Here is a 24,814-nt window from a genome sequence, read left to right as displayed (position 1 = left end):
CAGTCAGCGGAACAACGGGAAAGAACCGGTTTTAGCTCGATTATTCCAGCGGTGCTGGTTACACGTGCTCCGGGGAGAGACGCGTGATTCCCCCCACTGGAACACCGAGGTACATCACACCAAACTCCTAATACTTTTGAAATAAATGAAAGTTAATACTAGGTTAAAAATAAATGTTTAAATTTTACTCCAAGACATATTAAGAGAGATTGGACTTTATTACTGGCATTGGTCATTGACTGATGAAAAACCCACCAAGAGCTAATTTAAAATAAAGAACAGTAAAATTATCAGAGACCGCTTAAACAAGCAATCATAAAAAAATCATGTGCCTTTATAGAGTTTGAATCTGCAGTCTTGGCACATATCTTTAACCATTAGACCACTAGATCAATATGATCTATAATGAAATTCTGCTGTGCTTTGGAAAAAAAAATTGGAGATGAAATTGAGGGTACAAAAGACAAAGCTTTAATCAGATGCAAAGAAACAGTATGTGACAAATTAGTGGAAAATATATTTTCAATTGCTCCAAATAAAGTCAGTCCACTGCACTGAAGTTTGACAATCTATAGGCCTTTCATGATAGTCTCCAAATGGATTGTTCGAAACATACAGCAGGAAAAATATAATGTGTAATGCAGACAAATACTAAAGTTACAGAAATCTTGTAAGCAAATACAGTGAAAATTAAACATTTGAGAACAAATGAAAACTTACACCCCACCACCTAAAGTGTTATCTTCATAACATCAAGGAACCAAAAAAAAAGAAAAAAAACACCACTTAGTTTGCAGTCATATGTGATGTACAAATCCTGAGCACTCTCAAAAACTAACAATATCTAACAATATCAAAGTCTTCATTCTAAAACAGGAGTAGAAGATGTGGAAAGGTGCTAGTGAAACAATTAGGAAGGCGGCTTAGTTGGTGCTGAAGTGCTCTTGAAACAAAATAAGAATCTCTTTGGCTGATAAGTAACACTCCTGCAAATCCTGGACTACATACTATTATTGCATAAGGAAACTTCTTCCCATGATCAGTTATAAAAAAAAATTATCTCCTAACACTTAATTTAGTTTGAAAATGGATAAATACTTGGTCTCTGATGTAAAATATAAATAGCCAATATTTAAATCAAATGCATCACCAGGCAGTCATCAACAGGTAGAAAAAGTGGCAAAATGAAAGATTTTTCTTTGCCCTTATTTTTGTTTATCTTGAACGCAAGGTTATGCTCATGGCTTGTGTAATTGTTTGGCTCAAAACCTGCTTTTAAACATTGAAAAATGCAGCAAAAACCCCATTAACAGTTGCCCTCAAAGCATACAGATTTCATTCAAACCAGACAAACTTTGTGGCAAATAATAGATCCTCATCTGTAACCACATAGACTCTGCTTCGATACGCTGAAATTTATTCAGGAGTCGTCTCTGACCCCTCGCTCTTCAGATCGTTCTCCTCATCACTATCCACACCCGAACGTCCAGCTGTACGACGTACATTTACAGAGAAATCTCCACGCCTAGAGAACATGAACATAACATTAAATGTGGCGTACAAATTTACTGAATTCAGTCTTGTATGTCAGTAATTTCTCATTTTAAAAGCAATGTTTGTGTAGTAATGATGATATGACAAAGCAGCAGAGCACGCACCTGAGTTTGTTCTTAAGGGTGCTGACCTCTCGGTTCATAAGACTAGCAGATTCTGTGGCATCTTCAAGTTCTCTCTGCAGCTTCCTGCGGGAGGCGTTAGCTCGAGCCGCTTCCTCCTCAGTTTCTTCAAGCTGTCTCTTCAACTGCTTCATACGCGTGTTCAGCTTCTCAGTCTGACCAAGAGGAAGGTTTCATCAGGAATGGAATTCAAAATACTGATTACTTCCACCATTAAGAGTAAAACTTTAACTAGTAATAATGTTCCTATTTTATGGTCACAACAACAAAACAGGCCTTGGATTTAAATTAGCTGTACTTGTACAAGTGGACCAAAATCACCTTTGATTGAGAACATACAAAAGATCAAATTAAGACTTTTTCTTGGCAGTATTTTGAACAAGCTTGCTGTATTATAAATTGATTGCAACGCCTACCTCATTTTTGTATTGCTCAGCATTGCGTCGCTCATCATCAACCTGCAGTAAGATCTCTTTGAGCTTCTTCTCCATACGCCGCACCTGTTTTGTGGACTGCTGCCTCTCCCTGACAGGTAGTAAATGAAGTTTGGTTTTTAGAGAAAGTAAATCACAGAGGAAAGCTGCATCAGGTTAACATACTAATAATACATACCTTACAACCCAAGCTGACAACTGATAGGTTACTGTGGGATTTGAGGTGTAATTATGCTTTATATAACACAAACCATCTCGAACATCACTTACTTAATCTCAACATCCAACTGCTCTTCGAGCTGTGGGATCTTGGCCTCCAGGGCAGTGATGGTGGACTTGTACTTGCTCTTCACAGTTGTCTCCAAATCCTGAAGCTTCTGCTTTAGGTCCTTGTTCTGGCGGTCCAGCTTAGAGCGCAAACCCTCCAGACGCTGACCGTTACCACGCTCTGCAGTCAACTCCACTGTAACCTGCTCAGCCTGACGTTGAACCAAAATAAAGCCACAGAGAGTCACGAACACTGTTTGAAGTGTTCCCAATCTCAGTCATCATCTCATGAAGCTCTCTGTACTCTACCTGCAGTGTAGCTTTCTTCAGTCGATCACTGACCAGTTCCACATTGAGATGTTCTTCCTCAAGTTCCTCTTCAAGCTGAGCAATATGTGCCTCCAGTTTCCTCCTCTCGTCACTGCTCAGCGAGCTGATGGAGAAAAAAAAAAAAAAAAAAAAAAAGTATACACTCATTTAAACCACTGAACCCAGTAAGAAACCCAATACACTTGGTGACTGACGGTCTAATGCAGGATACCCTACCAAACAATACGTCACCATAACAATAGGTAACTCACTTCTTGGCATTCTGGCTATGGATCTCATCCTGCAGCTCATCTCGTTCTTGTTGGATTTGTTTCTTTGCTCTATCAGCAGAAGCCAGATCCTACAGAGACAAAAATAGGAAACGTTTACCATATCTGTAATATTTAAAAAAATAACTATTCTTCTCACCTACCAAACAAATTTACCCTAGTTGCTGATCAAACAAGACAAACCTCATGCAGCTGCATGATCTCAGCCTCCATGCTCTTGAGCTTGCGCTCATTTTCTTTAGCCTGGTTAAGAGCCTCATCTCTGGACAGGCGCAGATCCTCAAACTCTCTCATCTGATCTTTTATCTGGACCTGCAAACCAAGAGAGGAAATGACATGGATACCACATTGCATTTTATTCAAAATGCAAAAGTACACATAATGTATGACTTCTGGTTCTTGAAACCAGAAAATTGTCCCCACCACTTTATTACAAAAGTGATGCATGCTCCTGTAGAATGTGTATGTGAATACCTGTAGTTTCTTGAGCTGTCTGAGGGCCTCATCTCGAGCCTTGTTGGCATTGTCAATCTGAGCAGCGAACTCTGACAGATCCAGCTCGAGCTTCTTGCGCACAGAGACCGCCTGAGCCCGTTGTTTCCTCTCATCCTCAAGCTCCATCTCCATCTCGCGCACCTGACATATTCAAGCATAACGAGTAGTTGTGTATTATCTCCCAGTTTCCCAACATGCATTAGCATTTCATGGATTAACATTGCTTTGGAGAAGTCAGGCCGGCGAGCACATACCTGTTTGACTAGCTGCTTCCGTTTCTCCTCACCCTGCTCATCTCTGCTCTGCAAGTCTCTCTCAAACTGAGCTTTCATGGCCTGCATGTTGACTTCCAAGCGCAATTTGGCATCTTCTGTGAGCTGCAGTTCATCCTCCAGCTCATCCAGCCGAGTCTTCATTTCTGCTAACTGCTGTTCCATTCCTCGCTTGGCCCGCTCAAGTTCATGCACCTTAAAATAAATGAAAGATTGTGCACAGCTACGATAAGAGGTAATAAATCATAACCACCACTTTTAGCATTCTGCACCATAACTGCCAAAAGCACACTGGATAGTCATTTGCCCACCAGTCAAATTAAATCAAATGATCCTAATGAAATTTTAAGGTTGTAAGGATAATTGGTCAAATTTGGGCAGCTTATTAGGTTTTGGAACGGAGCTGTTGTCTTAAAATACATGTAATACTTAAGTTTCACATACACTCTTGCCAGCATCATCTTTGGATGAAATCAGGTCCTCCATCTCGGTTTTGAGCTGCTTGTTGACCCTCTCCAGTTCATCCTTTAAGTCAGTAATGCCCTCCAACTCTCGAGTCAAAGTCAGGGCTCTGGTCTCTTTCTCACGGGCCTCTGCCTCAGCTCGATCCCTCTCCTCTGCATACTTCTGAGAGATGTTCTTCTCCTCTGCCAGCATCTGCACAGATTGAGTTATTTTATCACTAAAAGGCAATTGAACATGACTTTAAACTTTATAGAAAAACACCAAGAGAAGTAGCATTCAAAATATGCAAAAAAAGTTCTACCTGGTCAAACTTCTTCTGTTTCCGTTCCAGCTCCTGAACGGTTTGGCACAGGTGAGCCTGGTCTACTAGGACATCATCTAGCTCCCGCTGCAGACGTGTCTTGGTCTTCTCCAGTTTATCGTAGCCAGCATTCCTCTCCTCCAACTGCTGCATCATGCTTTCCACCTCCCTCTGCAATTTCTTTTTCCCATCCTCCATACTTTCCAGGCTCTGGGCCTCTAGCTCAACCTTTTTCTTCATGTCTGCCAACTGAGAAACAAAAGCAGAAACAATAAGAACAGTGCTTTCAAACACAGATTGCTTCTTGATCAGCATAAATCATCTAGAAGAACATGTCCACGGACTCAGGGTCGCACACACCTGAGCTTGAGCCGTGTGAAGCTGCTTTTCAAAATTTTTCTTGCTCTCCTCTTCCTCCTCCAGCATCTCTTTCAGGTTGTTCTGCTCATCCTCCAGTTGCCGAATACGAGTGGAGAGTGCAAGCTTCTGCCTGGTCTCCTCTTCCAATAACGCCTATCCACAGAGAAAATATATAAACAATTTTGAAACTGAATCAGGTTTTATTTTTAAAATCAGCAAAACATCTGTGAAAGTTCATCATTAAAGTTAGGGCAAGCAGGACTAATAACACCTGTGACCAACAGTCACTCAGCAACCATCAGTGACAAGTGTGGGAATTGTGAACAACAGTGCATGACCAAATCATACCCGTGCGTCTTTAAGTTGAGATTCAACAGTAGAACAATCTTTTGCAGCTTTGATGGATTTGCTCTCCACCTTGCTCAGGGTGCCCTGTATAGCTTCGAGCTCCACCTAAACATTGACAAATTATGATTTTCAACTAGGCACAAATTTCCACTAAAATGTGCAATTATTCAAGTGTAACAATTTACAAGATCCTTTTAGTTTCAATACCTGCATCTTCGACACTTTATCGGCCAGTTCCTGTTTCTGTCTCTCACTCTCTCCATGTTTGACCTGTAGCTCCTGGAGCTGTGATTCTGCTTTCTTTCTTCGCTGCTCCGATTCATTTTTGCCTTGTGACAATGACTTAAGTTCGATCTGAAGTTCATTGCGTTCACTCTCCAGAGCCTGTTTAGCTTTTTCCACAGATGCTTTACCCTGAGGGATCCGACAGTGAAAGTTAGTCAACATTTTTCTACAGTTTGCTTTTGTGGATGTAAAGAAAATCCAGACTTCTCAGAAAAACACTACCTTAAAATAAACTGGTCAGATTTGAAGTAGTCATCTTTCTAAAAAGTGCTAGGAGTGCTAGATACATACAATATGCAACATTGCTACATTTTAATAATAGTGCCATCTTTTTAAAAATAGCTTTGAAAATTGGGAATGTCAAGGTTTTTTTTTTTTTTTAAAGGTGGCATCATTAACAGCCTCTATAGTTTAGAAGCACATGGTCTCACCCTTTTGGCCTGCTCAAGCTGTTCATTGAGCTCCTCAAAGGCCTGGTTGTGTTTCTGTCGCACTTCAACTAGCATCTGTTCATGTGAACGAGCCTCATCTTCCAGAGTCTTCTTCAGCTGAGACACTTCAGTATCTCTCTTTGCCCTTCAGATAGGAAGAGAAAAATCTTGAAACTGATACATAGGACTGCGCAGTAGTTCCTTCATTTTCCCATAAGATTCACATGCTACCCTTGCACAATTCACATCACGGATAATCCAAGTGTAATTACCAATCATAAATTAAACGCAAAAGTACAGATTGATGAAGCAAAAATTTCTTAAATCAGGTCTTCACTAGCCCAAACAGTTTTTCCTCATGGCTAACCGGAGTTCCTGCTGAGCTGCAGTAGAGTCCAGTGTGTCCTCAAGTTCTGTCTTTAGAGCCTCTAGTTCTTCTCCCAGGTCCCTGCGGTGTTTCTCAGCTTTAGCACGAGCAGCTTTCTCCAGCTCCAGATCTTCCTGCAGCTCTGAGAGCTGGGCCTCCAACTCACGAATGTTCTTCTGGGCAGCATTCTTAAGTGCAGCTTCCTCCTCAATCCTACAGTAGGTAGTGTGCGGGGGGGGGGGTGTATCAAGAAATTAAGTGTATGGAATGGAAGTTAAATCCTCCAAGTAACCTCTGTTAGGTTTTTTTGTTTTACTTACCTTGCTAGTGCAGCCTGGAGCTCTTCCTCTTTCTTGGCCAGCTGAGCACGGAGCTCTGCGATCTGAGCCTGCAGCTCTGCAATCTGATCATGCAGCTCCGTAGAGTCACCCTCCAACCTCCGCCTACTCTTCTCCAACTCTTGCCTCTGCTTCTCTTCCTTCCTTAAACGATCTATAAGAGTAGACATGTAACATGTAAAAAACTGAAAAAAAGTAAAGATGAACAGAGATGGACAAAAGAGAACACTGCAACATAACTCTTTGTTGCTGTAAATAGATCGGTTTTCCCCCAATTAGCATTCTTGGACTGAAAAGTCCAAAACTGAAAACCATTTCAAGGTCCTGAAAATGCTTACCCTCCAGGTCTGTAATCATGGCTTCATGTTTGTTTTTGAGTTTCTGCAAACTCTTGGATTTCTCTTCCTCTTCAGCCATGTTAGTAGTGAACTCAGAAATTCTCTCCTCAAGCTGCTTTTTTTCCTGCAAGCACAGATGCCAACACACAACTATCAGGACAAGCATTAAATAGTTTTTGCATCTCAACTCTAGTTAAATTCATTTTTGGGAAACATTTTAGTTGCAGTGAAATACTACTAAAGCATTTTTTGCGTGTGTAACATTGCATTAATTTTCAGGAGTCAGTATCATATGGTGGAATCAGGACCAGGTTAAATTTCCCACCTCGATTACTGAATTGAAACCACACTGATTAATGTAAAAGCATAACACATTTGTTAGACCTTGTTAAGTTTGGCGTTTTGGTCATCAAGAACCATAATTTCCTCCTCCATCTTCTTCAGCTTGGCATCCATGGTGACTTTCTCCAACTGCAGCTTCTGTCTGGCAGCTTCCTCCTCATCCAGTTGCTGCTCTAGATCCTGGGATAGGATTTTAGGTTTTCAATAACAAGTGAACCGTAATCTCAATCTGAAACTCTAAAGCAACGATCTCCCAAATGCAAACTATTTTATCAAACTTCCTCACTTACCGAAATGTTCTGTTGCATCTTCTTCCTCTCCGTCTGAAACTGTGATACTCTGTCCTCCTCTTCTTCCAAGCGGGACTCCAGATCATGTAGGATCTCCTCCAATTCCTGCTGGCGTACAGCAAGACGTGCCCTCATCTCTTCAGCCTCTTGATACATCTCTTTCTCTGCCTGCAACTGCTCCTGCAGTGCAATCTTCTCTGCATTTAACTTTCACAAGGAAATATCTGATAAGGTTATGGACCCCAAGAAAGAATCTTGTAGGGGGAAACACATCACGCCCATATATACCTGCTGTTGTTTGGCCTCAAACTCTTTGAGCTGGTCCTCAGCCTGCTGCTGTCTCTCCTTCATCTTAACCAACTCTTCTTCTTTAGCGACCATTTCCTCTTCCTGTCTGGTCACCTGCAGCAAAGGCTTCACCTGAAAACCAAGAAGTGGAGACATTTCTTTTAGATATCTTGCTCAAATAAACATACAGGTGAATGAATCTGGATGTGTACCTTGGTGAAGAGTCTCCACCAATGCCAGTTCCTGAGTTTCAAGTAGGCTGCACAGTTCCTTTGGATCACCCTCATGGCCGTTAGCTGCTGCTGCCTCTTGGCAAAGGCTCTATATAAAACAAACCCCAGTTTATCACTGTCAAACTGTCCTGTTCAATTAACACTTGACAAACATCTTCAGTCCCCTGTTCTCCAAGACACATAATTTAGTTATCAGCAGCAGCCAGAATTGTAATATTGGTGCATCCCTAAAAAAAAAAAAACATTAAGCTCAAGTAATTTTTAGCACTTCAATCTCTGTTGTAGCTTGAATTTGTACAAATTTAAATATTTACCTCCTAGCAACATAGCCTCTACACCAGGCCTGGAAAGTGATAATGACATCCGTGATCTTCAGATCCCTCTCCTCTTCCAGGTGGGCGAGAACTCCAGCCCTGAAGAACACTTTACTCTGACCTATACGATACAAGTTAGAATCCAGTTCTAGGGCTTTGATCTGAGTGAGAGAAAAAAAATTATACATGTGACTGACAACAAGTTAACATTTTTAACTAAACATATCAATTGTCATGTGTGCATTAACTCTTACCATGAGGACACAGGCCTGCTTTCCATCCATAAAGCCCTTGGGGATGGCATTTGGTGTGAGGATCTCATATCTGAAATTATATTAGGGGAGAATAAATTAGAGACTAAAGATATTTTTATCTTAAGTCTATAGATACCAAATCAAACAAAAACCAACTATATATGCATTATTCATTGTGTACAAGCAGGCGGAATACTCATTCTGGAAAATCCAAATACCTTTGTCTGAACTCCTGGAAGACAATGCGGTTGGGGAACCCTTGTCTACAGATCCGAATTCCTTCCAGAACTCCATTACACCTTAGCTGGTCTAGAACCAGATTGTGTGCCAATTTACCAGCCTAGAGGAGAAAAGCAGCGACGTAAACTGTTAGAGGCCTCAAAAGGTACATGAGAAAAATACTCAACACGTTTGTGCAGCCTGATCGCTCTTCACACCTTCTTCTCATGATTGGGGATGATGCATCGGACAAAGTTAGGGTTGGTGTTTCTGAGAGTGGTCATCAGATTTGTCAGCTGCTCTTTGTATAGCTGTCCTACTGTACGGAACATTCCCTTGCGAGTCTTAACGGCTCCATGCAAGGATTCAGCCATTCCTGCCACTTTGTCCAATCCCACAATTCTGTCCACTGATGAAAACAATGAAAAACAAAAAACATTAAGCCGGAAACTAACAAAAGAGATAAGACAACTTTTCACATTTATCTGTGGAGTCATTTAGTGTCCAGGGTAAATAGTAGCAGACCACCTGCATATTACACACTGGCAGAACCAGACTCACTTTTCTCTATGACGACCTAAAAGCCTGACAAACAAAAGCTCAATGCAGCAGGTGGATTGTAGTCAAATCTCGTTTACATTAATTCTCAAATGTATTAATAATAATATTTCATTTATATAGCGTCTTTCCAGAGCTCAAAATACCATTAAATAAATCTACTGGTTAATCATCTACTCAGTGTCATACCATCCTTCCAGAGCTCCGACACAAACTTGTCAGATGATTGGTTGAGTAGAGTAGCCACATTGTCATTAAGAGGGTCCATGTTTTTCATTAGCCATTCATTTGCCTTGTAATCAACCTGTAGCAAACCAATAGACAGACACATACATGACACTTAAAAATAAAAATAAATAAATACCATCCAATAAGGTATTTCCTCAAACCCCATTTGTTTTTAGTTTTATATGGGGAGGTAAGAGAAAATTTTCTAAAACAAGGAAGTGCTGAAATACATTTTTTTATACTTAAAACTATAAATTTGTGATGCGTTCACTTGCCCACCTCAGCAGTTTCCACAGTCATTGCTTATCCAGTATGACTTCATGATACAGACATCCAGAGTATTAATTACGTTACAAACATGATAAACTAATCTTGTTCAAATAATGTTTAAGACCCATAATAGCGCTTACTTTGCCAGCGTAGTGAATGATACAGAAGTCAGAATCATCTTTGAGCTTCTTGGGTTTCTGGAATTTTGAGTTGTTGCCCAATTCCTGAACAACTTTCTCCACAAAGGATTTGTCTGTGGCTTTAGGGAACCAGCACTCCTCATCCAACAGAGCCAGGATTCCTGGAGGACCAGCCTGATAGGGATGGGTGGAGGGGAAAATAAAGCCAAAAAAAAAAACACATGGAAAGAAAAGAAACCAAGGAATTAAGGAGGATTTGAGACAAGCAAAAGGAATCTACAAAGTTTGAAGAGGAAAGAATAAACCTACAGTCTTCTCGATGAGGTCAATGCAGGGCTGCAGGTCGAGGCCGAAGTCGATGAAGCTCCATTCGATGCCTTCACGCTGGTACTCCTCCTGCTCAAGGACGAACATGGTGTGGTTGAACAGCTGCTGAAGCTTCTCATTGGTGTAGTTGATGCAGAGCTGCTCAAAAGAGTTCAGCTACAGAGAGAGAAAGAATTTGAAAATCAAAATGGTTATACTAGAATGGAGGCACTCAAAAATAAAACTCAAATTCAAATTTTTCCCACAACCCTTTCACACCTCAAAGATTTCAAATCCAGCGATATCCAGGATTCCAATGAAAGAAGCTCCCTGGCGCTTGGTCTTGTCTAAAGCCTTGTTGATGCGCATAACCAGCCAGCGAAATAGTCTCTCATATGTGGCTTTGGCCAAAGCCTCCACTGCAAACTCAGCCTGCTCTTGAGTCTGAGCCTTCTGAACGCAATCACGACCCACTTTGATGCGTGGCGTGAGAATGGCACGTGTGAAATCAGTCACATTCATGCCCAAGAGATGGCTCACCTTCTGGGCAGCTGATAAATGAGAAAATGGACATTTAAAACTCTGAAAAGATGATTGATTTCACTCTAGAATAAACATCAAGTATAACAAGAATAAACCAAGCTGGGATTAATTTGTAGTGCATGTTAAAAAAGAAAGTGAAACCTGTGTTATTGGGCATGGAGGCTTGGTCAGTGTTGCGTTCCTTTTTAAAACTCATGTTTCCCAACTGCAGCACAGCAGATACTACCTTCAAAAGACCTGGGACATAATAACAGAACTCATTACATTTCCTCAGACCAACAGGCCACCTCAACCAAAACCACAAAACCCCAAACTTCAAATTCATTCAGTATAAGGATAACTACAAAGTATAGTTCAACACAGGAAAGCTTGCCAGTTTTTCATGATGGCCTGATTCATGAAAGATGCCACACCTTTAGGCGATTACGAAATACAGATAAATGAGTGTCTTGTTTGGATCTCTATACCTGTCTGCTCCTCCTCAGGGATGCCCATAATCCTGAAGGCATCTATGGTTTCAGCAAACAATTCTTTATCCTGTTGTCCGGGGATTGTAACATTTCCATTTGACAGGAAGCGGTACTTCTTGTAGTCCTCTAGGCACAGCTCAGCTGTAGAGTGGAGAATAAACTTTAAAAACTTTTCACAGAGATTAGTTCTAGAGTATATTGCACTGTCTCATGGGTATTCACTGTTAAAGTCAAGTAAACTCTCTGTATATTCACAAAACACAGTAAGAGTTAAATTTGTTAATGGCACACGATTGTTCTCACCACGCAATTTGTCTCCTGCTCCTGTCAACAAGTAATAAAAAACATGGAAGGCCCGTTCATCTTTGGCCTGTCTGATTGCACGAGACTTTTCTAACAGATCTGAAAAATGCTTGTTAGGGGATTAACAGAATAGGATGAATACATTCTGCATAAGAACACTGAAACATTTAGGAAACTATAAAATATTAACAAGCTAACGATTTAGATTTCAGTCAAAGGATACAGGTCTCAATATTGGCTCCAACGATGTAACCGTTGACATCAAAGTTTATCCTGATAAACTTTCCCTGGGAATGAATAGCTTATATTGATTCATGTCGACATTTATGAGCTTGGGACCTTCTAAGAGAAGTCAAGTGGATTTTTGTCTGTGCAAACTTACGAATCGAGAAGAATTATCGTTTTTCACAGTCTTGGCATTTCCAAAGGCCTCCAGAATTGGGTTAGCCTGGAGCAACTGTTTCTCCAACTCCCCCTGACAGACAAAGAATTGATTGGAATTAAGAGAAGATTTAAAAGTTAGAACAGCAGGAACTATTACTGATAAGTGAAACGGACTACATATCCTGAAACAAAGTTCCCAAATCCATCAATACACCGTAAACCCAGATAATCTATTTGCAAATGAAAGTTTTTCTTGAGGCTGAAACATGATGCCCATTTTTGCAGTTGAGCACATTCTTCCATTACGTTTATAATGCTTAAAACCATTCTTGCATTAAACTTTGTTCCACACCAGTGTTAGAATATGCATTAGCTGAAGCTGTTAAGAGACTTTGCAACATAATCCAGCCTGTAGACAACCGTGATCAAATGACCAGAAAAGAGGTGTTGGATGTCATGATTGGACAGAGAGGAATGGGCAAGGTGTATAACTCACATGTGACAGGGTGACACTGCTCTGGGGGATGAAAAAGAGAGAAAGTCTCAATATGGGCACAACATGAAGGGGGACTCAAACAACAGGATTTTTTTTTTTTAAGGGTTTATTGTATTATCAACCATGAACAAATATGCAGGTATTCACAAAGTCATTAGAAATCCAGTGGGAACAGGTCTAGGTCTGATATAGAAATGTTCAAGAATTTTTACTTCCTAGTCCAGAGAGAGCAAATGAAACAAGTTTCAAATCCATAAAGAAAAACGGAGAAAGTTTTGACCGGAAAAATGGAGGATGAAAAACAGGAAGAGAAAACCGATAAACAAGACATTTGTCATGAAGGGAGCTGGAGACAATAGCTGATGTTAAAAATGGATGTGGTTATTTATAATCAGCTCAGTCATGACAATCAGCACTGAGCTGTCGGCTATGCACGCAAATGAACATTTGCTTGTGAATGACTGGCTTCCATGACAGTGAACTCAGTGGGAAAGAAGGGGGTTTATACTCACTTGATCTTTCTTTGTTTTGAAGGATGACGCTACAAATGCAAGGTACTGAATAACTTTTTTGGTGTTTTCTGTTTTTCCAGCACCAGATTCACCCCTGGGGAAATATTAATAAAGAATGTTTTATTTTATTTTTTTTATTTTTATTTTTTTTAAGAGAACACCATGCTGGTTATTTTGATATTTTATTTTGTTTCCAGTATTTTAGAAGTTCCAAGTCAAGCTTACGTGCACAGTATGGACTGATCCTCACGATCTAAAAAGATCAAGAAAAAAAGAATTAACAGCATATTGCATAAACAGGAGTGCCATTTTGGCATGAATAAAAGGTATCAGTCATGCAGTTAGCGTTCTCACCCTGCATCATGCTCCTGTAGGCTGTGTCTGTGATGGCATAGATATGAGGGGGCATCTCATGCCTCTTTTTGCCCTTGTACATCTCAACAATCTCTTCCGTGTAGATGGGCAAATGCTTATATGGGTTTATAACCACACAGAAGAGCCCAGAGTATGTCTGAAACAATGATTTACACATGGCATTCTTCATAAAGTGTTTGAAGCAGATTGACTTACAGGTAACAAGTCACAAATAACCCAACATTACATGATTCTCTGGGAGTAATGAAACAATTATGCATTATCCACAAGTTTTCTGCATAGTCAGCATGTTCATTTGTTAACCTGCCAGTAAATTCACAATATCAGAGCTTGAAAACCACAAACATGTGCAGTTCAGACAGACTTACATAGATGAGCCCCGAGAAGTACCTCTCCCTCAGGTTGTGCAGAACAGAGGCTTCATTCAGGCAGGTGAGCTCCGCCATATCTTCCACCTTGCTGAACTTGGGTGGGTTCATCTTCTGGATGTCATCTTTGTTCACCTTGATCTTCTTGCCAGAGTCAATCAGCTCCACAAAACACTCATCTCCAGACTCCTCTTTGACGGAGCCAGCCTCAAAGCCAAGCTTCTCTGAGGGAACCCACACCAGCTTCTTGGAGGCCCAGTCTGCCTGGGCCAAAGGTTCATTGATGGTATTGCGGTCAGCATAGAGAAACTTCTCTGCATCTGACATTTTGGCTACATGTGGTGGAAAAAGTGAAAGTATTAATGTTTTTTTGTGGTTTTAAAATATTAAAGTTACACAGGATAAACCAAATAAGATTACAAATGCTCAGGGAAGAGGGTCGGAGAATCAAAACTAGCATTACGACATCTAGATGTTCAAGCATCTGACACCAGTATGTGTCAGACCAGGAAACATGACAACCAAACCTGCTCCGGCTTCTGGACTGATACTGTGCTATCTCAACTCTTTTGCTTACCCAATTTTATTCCTTCCCTTTCCCCATTTATTAAATACGGAATCAAATTTCTTTAACAGCCAATAATTATAGAAATTCCATGAATTCCCCACACCCAAATTAGAACCCCAACAATACAGGTAGGTTTTAAATACATACAGTATTTTCAAAATACATGTACTTGATAATGTACTTTTTGTGGCTAGAAACAAAGTCTGACTCATTTGGGACAACTTTGAACAAATTAAAAATTACCAATTACAAATTACAAAAATTACAAATTAAGAGATTCCCAAAGCTTTTATATTTTTATAATTCATTTATCATTTTAATTTTATAGTACAACACCATCTCATGTTAGTATCTTGTGAATTCTGAAAAATTATATGTGCACCGTTCAGAACAGTTGCAATGATAAAATTATTTGTAAATGAGACCCACTGTTTCCATCACATTTATGGTGTCAGGATTACACAGCTAGTGGATTCATTCATTTTTCATTGCCATACAAGCATCTATGGCTATTTTCATGGCAAGATCAATGTAACTTAAGAGACAAATAGCAGTAACACAGCAGCACTGCAAAATGCTAGTGTGCAATAAAACAGACTTAAAAGGCACTTTTAGTGAGGGTCTACCAAACATCCAAGGTGTGCTGATGCAAACATACACAAGCTCCTATTACTGCTCTGAAGGAGTAATTCCTAAACAAGTTTGGGCAAAGACCATTTCATTACCTGCCCCACCCTGCAGAAGGCTCCAGAACTCTGAAATTTAGGAGAACCCCTTTATTTCTGTAAAAAGTGCAATTATGTAACCTAATATGGCTTAAACGGCCCTATGCATGTTCAGAAATGTTTAGATCACTGTATCACAAGATACCACTTAGAAAATATTAAATGGGCAAATACTGTAAGAAACATCAGAAGTGTGAAAGCATAGGCTATATTTCTTTAAAGAGTAACTTTGCATAATTGATCAAAGTCTAAATGGATAAATTCTAATATGCATAATATGAATATCAGAGCAATGTTACTTAAGGATCAATTTAGAAGCAAAAGGCTGTAAAAGATCTAAATGCAGTCAAGCCTAACTGCACAAATTTACTGGGAGTCAGGCCCTGTCCACACGGACATGGGTATTTTTATAACCGTGACTTTTTACGCGGTTCGGCTGTTCGTCCACACGGAAACGCAGTTTCAGGCCACCGAAACCGAACATTTTTGAAAACTACGGCCAGGGTGAGCATTTTCAGAAACGCCGGTTGCAGTGTTGTCGTGTGGACAGTATAACCGGGGTTTTTGCCTTGCGACGTCAGAGTGTGCGCCGTTATCCGCTGTGTTTGACGTAAGATTGTGCGCCGCTGACTGCTTCTGATTGGCCAAGGGGAGTTACCACAAAAATTTCTAGAAATATAAAATAAAAAAACACCTCTAATATTGACAATTATAAAAGTATTTGTTGCAAATCACAACAGTGTACTTTAGTTTACAGTCGTGGCCAAAAGTTTTGAGAATTACATAAATATTGGAAAAGTTGCTGCTTAAGTTTTTATAAATAGCAATTTGCATATACTCCAGAATGTTATGAAGAGTGATCAGATGAATTGCATAGTCCTTCTTTGCCATGAAAATTAACTTGATCCCAAAAAAACCTTTCCACTGCATGTCATTGCGGTCATTAAAGGACCTGCTGAGATCATTTCAGTAATCGTCTTGTTAACTCAGGTGAGAATGTTGACGAGCACAAGGCTGGAGAACATTATGTCAGGCTGATTGGGTTAGAATGGCAGACTTGACATGTTAAAAGGAGGGTGATGCTTGAAATCATTGTTCTTCCATTGTTAACCATGGTGACCTGCAAAGAACCGCGTGCAGCCATCATTGCGTTGCATAAAAATGGCTTCACAGGCAAGGATATTGTGGCTACTAAGATTGCACCTAAATCAACAATTTATAGGATCATCAAGAACGAAAGAGGTTCAATTTTTGTAAAGAAGGCTTCAGGGCATCCAAGAAAGTCCAGCAAGCGCCAGGATAGTCTCCTAAAGAGGATTCAGCTGCGGGATCGGAGTGCCACCAGTGCAGAGCTTGCTCAGGAATGGCAGCAGGCAGGTGTGAGCGCATCTGCACGCACAGTGAGGCGAAGACTTTTGGAAGATGGCCTGGTGTCAAGAAGGGCAGCAAAGAAGACACTTCTCTCCAAAAAAAAAACATCAGGCACAGATTGATCTTCTGCAGAAAGTATAGTGAATGGACTGCTGAGGACTGGGGCAAAGTCATATTCTCCGATGAAGCCCCTTTCCGATTGTTTGGGGCATCTGGAAAAAGGCTTGTCCGGAGAAGAAAAGGCGAGCGCTACCATCAGTCCTGGGTCATGCCAACAGTAAAGCATCCTGACACCATTCATGTGTGGGGTTGCTTCTCATCCAAGGGAGTGGGCTCACTCACAATTCTGCCCAAAAACACAGCCATGAATAAAGAATGGTACCAAAACACCCTCCAACAGCAACTTCTTCCAACAATCCAACAACAGTTTGGTGAAGAACAATGCATTTTCCAGCACGATGGAGCACCGTGCCATAAGGCAAAAGTGATAACTAAGTGGCTCGGGGACCAGAATGTTGAAATTTTGGGTCCATGGCCTGAAAACTCCCCAGATCTTAATCCCATGGGCTAGTTGCATATCTCCGCCATCTTGGATTTCCGGTCTTGCGAGTGTGTGCATAGATATTTTTGGTTGTGCTAAACCTCAGTGCAGAGAAGTCCAAATATTACCTTCTATCTGTTTACAGGATTTATAAAATCACTTCAAATGCAAATAAGATATACACTGCTTTTATAGCTATACTATGAATGTTAACTGAGCCAGTGGATTTGAAATTGTGTATGTTTGGGTCTGGTGAATGAATTAAATACACTAATTAAGTTGAACTCCTGGTGTGTTTACACAGCTACATAATGTATTTTTATCTTACCAAATATGTGAATGTACAAATTACTTCTCTCTCGAAAATGTTTGCATTATTTTTTTTAATTAAATATTTACCTCGTGAGACGTGGGCTGCGATTTATCTTCAGAAGTATCCATTTCTCAATTGTACACATACATCAGTCCGTTTCATCGTTATTTTCACAACATATTTTATTATTTTACACAGTAAAAAAATACATGACTAATTTTAATATCTATTTAATCTGATAATTAATGCAAAATAACAATATTCAGGTCCTTCTCAAAAAATTAGCATATTGTGATAAAGTTCATTATTTTCCATAATGGAATGATAAAAATTAAACTTTCATATATTTTAGATTCATTGCACACCAACTGAAATATTTCAGGTCTTTTATTGTTTTAATACTGATGATTTTGGCATACAGTTCATGAAAACCCGAAATTCCTCTCTCAAAAAATTTGCATATCATGAAAAGGTTCTCTAAACGAGCTATTAACCTAATCATCTGAATCAACTAACGCTAAACACCTGCAAAAGATTCCTGAGGCTTTTAAAAACTCCCAGCCTGGTTCATTACTCAAAACCGCAATCATGGGTAAGACTGCCGACCTGACTGCTGTCAAGAAGGCCATCATTGACACCCGCAAGCGAGAGGGTAAGACACAGAAAGAAATTTCTGAACGAATAGGCCGTTCCCAGAGTGCTGTATCAAGGCACCTCAGTGGGAAGGAAAAAGTGTGGCAAAAAACGCTGCACAACGAGAAGAGGTGACCGGACCCTGAGGAAGATTGTGGAGAAGGACCGATTCCAGACCTTGGGGGACCTGCGGAAGCAGTGGACTGAGTCTGGAGTAGAAACATCCAGAGCCACCGTGCACAGACGTGTGCAGGAAATGGGCTACAGAGAAGCAGCAATGGACTGTTGCTCAGTGGTCCAAAGTACTTTTTTCGGATGAAAGGTAATTTTGAATGTCATTCGGAAATCAAGGTGCCAGAGTCTGGAGGAAGACTGGGGAGAAGGAAATGCCAAAATACCTGAAGTCCAGTGTCAAGTACCCACAGTCAGTGATGGTCTGGGGTGCCATGTCAGCTGCTGGTGTTGGTCCACTGTGTTTTATCAAGGGCAGGGTCAATGCAGCTAGTTATCAGGAGATTCTGGAGCACTTCATGCTTCCATCTGCTGAAAAGCTTTATGGAGATGAAGATTTCGTTTTTCAGCACGACCTGGCACCTGCTCACAGTGCCAAAACCACTGGTAAATGGTTTACTGACCATGGTATTACTGTGCTCAATTGGCCTGCCAACTCTCCTGACCTGAACCCCATAGAGAATCTGTGGGATATTGTGAAGAGAAAGTTGAGAGACGCAAGACCCAACACTCTGGATGAGCTTAAGGCCGCTATCGAAGCATCCTGGGCCTCCATAACACCTCAGCAGTGCCACAGGCTGATTGCCTCCATGCCACGCCGCATTGAAGCAGTCCTTTCTGCAAAAGGATTCCAGACCAAGTATTGAGTGCATAACTGAACATAATTATTTGAAGGTTGACTTTGTATTAAAAACACTTTTCTTTTATTGGTCGGATGAAATATGCTATTTTTTGGAGATAGGAATTTTGGGTTTTCATGAGCTGTATGCCAAAATCATCAGTATTAAAACAATAAAAGACCTGAAATATTTCAGTTGGTGTGCAATGAATCTAAAATATATGAAAGTTTAATTTTTATCATTACATTATGAAAAATAATGAACTATCACAATATGCTAATTTTTTGAGAAGGACCTGTACATGGCTGCTCATAGACAATGATTTATGCTGCAGATCTTTCACAAAACAAATCAACATAAAAACGCACATGAATGCAAACAGCGATATTTTATTTAATGCAAACCTACCATAATTATATTACGTTTAATTGTACAGTTAGTTATAAATTATGTTATCAAATAAAGTCAATAAAACATGCTTTATCAGAAATATCTGTGCTCCTTGTTTGACAGTCAGAAACATTGATCTTACATAAGTCAGAACAAAACCAGCTTTTCGAAAAGGAAAAGTATTGCATATTTGAGCGGTTTGTGTTTGAAAGAAGAAATCCCTGTGGACCTGACGCTGATCCGCATAATCAACAGAAGAATAAAGCAATCTCTGCATTGTATCTTGATGAATTTCCACATAGAGGTGCGCAAAATGTAGGGAGGATGTTTCCCCATGTTTTTGTTACACCATTATCGGCTGTTAAATTTGAAAATCATTAATCATATACATCTAGCCAAGTTTCGTATGTAAAGTTTCCCTTACAGTCAATGCGAGCGTTGCAAGACCGGAAGTATGCATGCACACACTCGCGTCGCTGAAGCTCACCGGCGCCATCTTGTGCACCTAGCCCATTGAGAACTTGTGGGCAATCCTCAAGAGGCAGGTGGACAAACAAAAACCCACTAATTCTGACAAACTCCAAGAAGTGATTATGAAAGAATGGGTTGCTATCAGTCAGGATTTGGCCCAGAAGTTGATTGAGAGCATGCCCAGACGAATTGCAGAGGTCCTGAAAAAGAAGGGCCAACACTGCAAATACTGACTCTTTGCATACATGTTGTTGATATCTTCCTTTAGCTTGAAGCTTTAATGCAAGACCTTAGAAGGCAATGTGTTATGGCTTGCGGTCTGAAATTAAAACTTCTATAAAAAAAAAAATTAAAAAAAAAATAGAGAACAGGAAATGGCCTCAATTTGCATTAGAAGGGGTCATTTGATGCGATTAAAAAAAAAAAAAAAAACCTTTCTCTTTGGCGTGTTATAAGCTCTTGGTGCATAAAGATCTGTACAGTTGCAAAGACTAAAGTCTCAAATCCTAAGAGATTTTTTTTTTATAAAAGTTGTCAACCACACCCCCCTAAAATGGCTCGTTCTAACATGCCTCAACGTCTACATCAAGATGTGGGAAGATTTGCATAACGCCACCCAGATGTTCATGCAAAGAAAGGAGGATTAACTTATTCTGGCTGTAGTATTGTTGTTGCAGCGCCACAGTGTTATGGAGATGCGGTGTTTCTCACTGTGAAAGCTAAACTACTTTGTTTGGCGTTACAAAAGAGTACTACCGTATTTTTCAGACTATAAGTCGCACCTGAGTATAAGTCGCACCAGTCCAAAAATACGTCATGAGGAAAAAATATATATAATTCGCACTGGACTATAAGTCGCATTTATTTAGAACCAAGAGAAAACATTACCGTCTAAAGCCATGAGACTCTGTCTTCAGTGTAGACTACAGGAGCACTGAGCAGCATAGAGCGCCCTCTCGCAGCTGGAGACGGTAATGTTTTCTATTGGTTTCTTTTCTTCTGGTTCATTTCTCTCGGTTCATGTTAAATTAATTTTGATAAATAAGTCGCACCTGACTATAAGTCGCAGGACCAGCCAAACTATGAAAAAAAAGTGCGACTTATAGTCCGGAAAATACGGTATATCTGCTTCGTCATGCCTACAGCTGTTCCATGCTGGTTGCTGAGGAAACACATCAACTCCGTGCTGTGGATCGCCGGAGCAGCTTTCACCATGGATGAAGTGATGACCCTGGGATGGACTCCACATGTAGCTGCAACAAGCTCCTCTGTCGAATCCGCCGGCTGCGCTGTTCTCAAGCTGTCCTCCGCTCACTCAACCTGGCCGTGTGTGACGCTGTGTTTCGTTTTGAAAGCGAAACTACTTTGTTTGGCTTTCCAAAAGAGGACGGTTCCAGAACAATTTGACCCAAATATTCAGATGTGCAACGCATTTTATGGAGTTCGGTTTCCTAAACTGTCGGCTGTTTTGACTCACAGACGGTAAGTTTTTTAGATTTAAATAATTTGCCACTGATGATTCAAACATGAGTTTTAAGTTTAACCCGTTAACCCGTCACTGCGGTGGTCAGTTGCTACCGCGGTTGTCTACTGCCACCGGTGGTAGTGCACGTGACGTCACAAACTCTATAGCAAGCATAATACAATGTTTTGTATATAAGTGCAATAACTGTAATAGTTGCACATTTTAAGTCTAAGGTAATTTACAAATGACCTCAAACACCGTGTTTCCTTTAGATCGGCAGATTTGAGCACAAGAAAATACAGTTTATGCATTCAGCAAATTAATTTTGTGTGGGGCGATGGATCTTGTTGGGAAAGCAAATACTACAATCACCGATCTGGAGTCATCTGCATTCATGTCACCCATCAGCGTTTGCACAAGTTCTCGTGATCGCAAACGCTGGCTGGTCAGGTTTGGTGAGGATCTCTCCAAACGTGCCAAATACAAATGATGCAACGATAAATAAAAGATGGTAACAAGAAATATGGCAACGATTCCCATTTCAAAGAGAGCACGTGCAGATGAGGAGTTACTGAGCTTGCTTGGTGCCGGAAAAGTAAACCGGACGCAACACAACAATATAATGAGTATTTTGTCGTGCTGCGTCGCTCGCGTCCATTAGACCGGGTGTATTTATCTTTTAAGCTACTTTGTTTAACTGCATTATTTTTTTGATATTTATTTTATTGTTTTGCAGGCGGCATTCACTGACAGAAGTGCTCAAATAAACACGAACTGACGAGTTAAATAGGACGTGTTAGATGAGTGAGACCGTGCTGGGCTGATTTTACAGACATGTGCATATACATATAAATATATCCTGTATATAATATATATATAAAATATATTACATGCATGCACAGTTTAAGTCAGCTTTAATCACCTTTCTTGGCAATTCAATGAATTAACGGACCCCGACACTGCTTGCACAGTTTATTTCGCAGTTTGATATGAAAGGATACGCACAAAGGAAGTGCGCACAAAGTGAAGTGTAGCGCGTCTGAAACATCTCCTGTTCAAGTTATTCTGCGACTGAATAAATTCACTTCTTGTCATGAGAAAAAGTGACAGAAGCAGCAGTTGCGAGTGGGTGGCCATCCCCACCCTACGTTAAATATTTTGAATACGTTAAACTGAAAGAAAATGATCACCTTTGTTATCGAGCAAATTTTGACACTAATATATTTATACATTAACATACATACACACACACACACCTATCTACATATATATATATATATATACATATACATACACATATACATATATATACATATATACATATATATATATATATATACATATATATATATATACATATACATACACATATACATATATATACATATATACATATACATATATATATATATATACATATATATATATATACATATATATAAATTCCAACACCGCGCCTCCGGCGGTTGTTGGTCCATGACTACTGCGGTGGTAAAAATCAGCCACAGTCACATCCCTAGTTTTAAGCAGTGTAGAGTAACACTTGTTGTTTGTCATTTCTCCGATCACAAATTCAGACATTGTTTTGTTTACGCAGCACGATGCAACGCAATGTGTAAAAAGACAGTACAAGTCATTATAATCAGTAATTATGTCCCCACTGGATGTGACAAATGCTTCATTTGTAATGGGTTTTATTGGTTTTGTCTCTTTGCGCCGGGAGACGGCATCACAGTATGGTGTAGGGCATAACATTTTCATCATATGCTTGAGGTATTCAGCCAATCACAATGCACTGGGATAGCTGGCCAATCAGAGCACACCTCACTTTTCAGATGAGGAGCCTTATAAAAAGCAACGGGTTTCAGAAAGGCAGGGCATAGAGGAGAAACAATAAATGTACAGTGTGGAAAACAATGTTTTATTTAACCTTAAATGTGTTCTTTTTAGCAACATCATATGATCCTTTTAATTGTGCTTGTAATACTTCAGAAATTCAAACCTGGTTATATCTGGCCATCGGGAACACACTAGACTTGGTAAAATATCCTTCATATTATTATACAAATTTCTGTCCTGCCATCACAGTAGTCACCTGCCGTGCCATGCTTCATTTTATCCTTTCATCAGCATGTTCTCTCATCCCAATGAACTTCTTGGCTTATGTTCAATCCTTGCTTATAGTTCAAATGCCAACAACTCTGAGATTAATTCAACAACACCAACACAGGAGACACCAGTACTTACAGTGATCATTTTATGCAGGCCAAATTGAAAATATTCTAATGCAAAAGACTTCACAAAGACATTCACGCAACTTTGTAACTAGCATTGTGACATAAGAGTTAAGGCATCTTGTTCAGATTCTGATCTGAATGCGAGTCCGCAAGGCTGAGCAATTCAGGTCGTTTATATTACTTATATATTACTTTCTATTATATATATAGGCAAGCCTCAAATGCAGATTTGGCGTGTTGCACCGACCAGATACAGGTGCGCGCTCAGATTGAATTGAATTGAATTAATCTTTATTTCGAACAATTCATAAAAAAAAAAATGACAGCAATTCATAAGCAATATCCATATAAATAAACAAACATGTATAACATAATAATCAACCTGTTCGAAAAGGGATAGTTAGAAGCCCTAGGCTTATCAAAAACTACCCCCAGTAACTACCCAAACCAATTCAAAATCTAACAAGAAAAATTAACATAACATTTTAAATACATCAAAAAAAAAAAAAAATACTAAATTAAATAAAGCGTTATCTTAATATTAAGATGAAGAAAAAAGCATATACAAAAACCATTATCAAGCATTCTTTCCCACCATAATGAATTATCATTCACCCTCTCCATTTCTATACTTATCAAGCATAAAACTTTTGTACCTTTTTCTAAATTGCAACATATTAACACTTTGTTTGATTGAACTGCTCAGACCATTCCACAAAAGCACCCCACAAATCGAAACACACATACTTTTGAGTTTTGTCCGAGTCCTATGTTGACTCAAATTTAAATCCCCTCTCAAGTTATAACCCCCAACCCTATCTGTAAATAACTGTTGTATGTTTTTAGGCAACTGTTTATTTATTGCTTTATAGATTAATTGAGCAGTCTTAAGTTTAACGAGATCTTTAAACTTCAAAGTGTGCAATTTTAAATATAGGAAATTAGTATGCTCAAGATAACCTACCTTGTTTACTATTCTAATAGCTCTTTTTTGTAATGTACTTAATGTTTGTAAGGTGGTTTTGAGAAGAACTGAAGTGTCACCGAGTATATTACAAGTTAACTCACCTGTTTTCTCTCAGGCGCCGTTTATTGAGAAGACCTGCTTTCCCCAAATCTCCTGTTTTTATGGAGAATGACACGGGTGTGACAAAATTATCCAAAAATCTCGTTGAGTTCGTTGCACTTTCCTGTTTGCTCATCGGCGTTATTCGCTCTAGTTTCCTCTCACTTCTCTCAACAAGCTGCCTCTGACTCTTAAATCAGCTGTGTGGGCGTCTCTACACAACGTCGACAACCCTAATGTCCCGCCCACTTATATGATTGAGCGCTTCTTTGGACGTGTCAATCAAAAGATGTGCTTTCATTGATTGGTAATTT

At 39.8% G+C, this 24,814-nt stretch overlaps 1 protein-coding gene across 1 annotated transcript; it reads right to left on the bottom strand.

Moving 5' to 3' along the window:
- Window positions 1-1,319: 1,319 nt before the first annotated feature.
- Window positions 1,320-24,715, bottom strand: LOC132161522 (myosin-9-like). Its single transcript, XM_059571637.1, has 41 exons — window positions 24,503-24,715; window positions 13,870-14,201; window positions 13,481-13,637; window positions 13,352-13,379; window positions 13,127-13,220; window positions 12,615-12,635; window positions 12,117-12,209; window positions 11,958-12,021; window positions 11,735-11,833; window positions 11,429-11,572; window positions 11,103-11,198; window positions 10,698-10,969; window positions 10,422-10,595; window positions 10,113-10,286; window positions 9,664-9,778; window positions 9,135-9,325; window positions 8,916-9,037; window positions 8,698-8,767; window positions 8,444-8,604; window positions 8,109-8,217; window positions 7,897-8,028; window positions 7,609-7,815; window positions 7,361-7,498; window positions 6,977-7,100; window positions 6,621-6,792; window positions 6,301-6,513; window positions 5,934-6,078; window positions 5,425-5,631; window positions 5,218-5,322; window positions 4,870-5,022; window positions 4,510-4,758; window positions 4,188-4,400; window positions 3,726-3,938; window positions 3,451-3,612; window positions 3,160-3,288; window positions 2,959-3,047; window positions 2,687-2,810; window positions 2,381-2,589; window positions 2,093-2,201; window positions 1,659-1,831; window positions 1,320-1,525 (listed from the first exon to the last, which is right to left on the bottom strand). Exons 2-41 carry the CDS (start codon window positions 14,194-14,196, stop codon window positions 1,417-1,419), a joined length of 5,886 nt encoding a protein of 1,961 aa, XP_059427620.1. The 5' UTR covers window positions 14,197-14,201; window positions 24,503-24,715; the 3' UTR covers window positions 1,320-1,416.
- Between the last annotated feature and the right edge of the window lie 99 nt (window positions 24,716-24,814).

This window comes from Carassius carassius, chromosome 17 (genome assembly GCF_963082965.1).
Source record: "Carassius carassius chromosome 17, fCarCar2.1, whole genome shotgun sequence".
Classification (NCBI taxonomy): Eukaryota; Metazoa; Chordata; class Actinopteri; order Cypriniformes; family Cyprinidae; genus Carassius; species Carassius carassius.
This window is presented reverse-complemented; position numbering and strand designations above follow the sequence as displayed.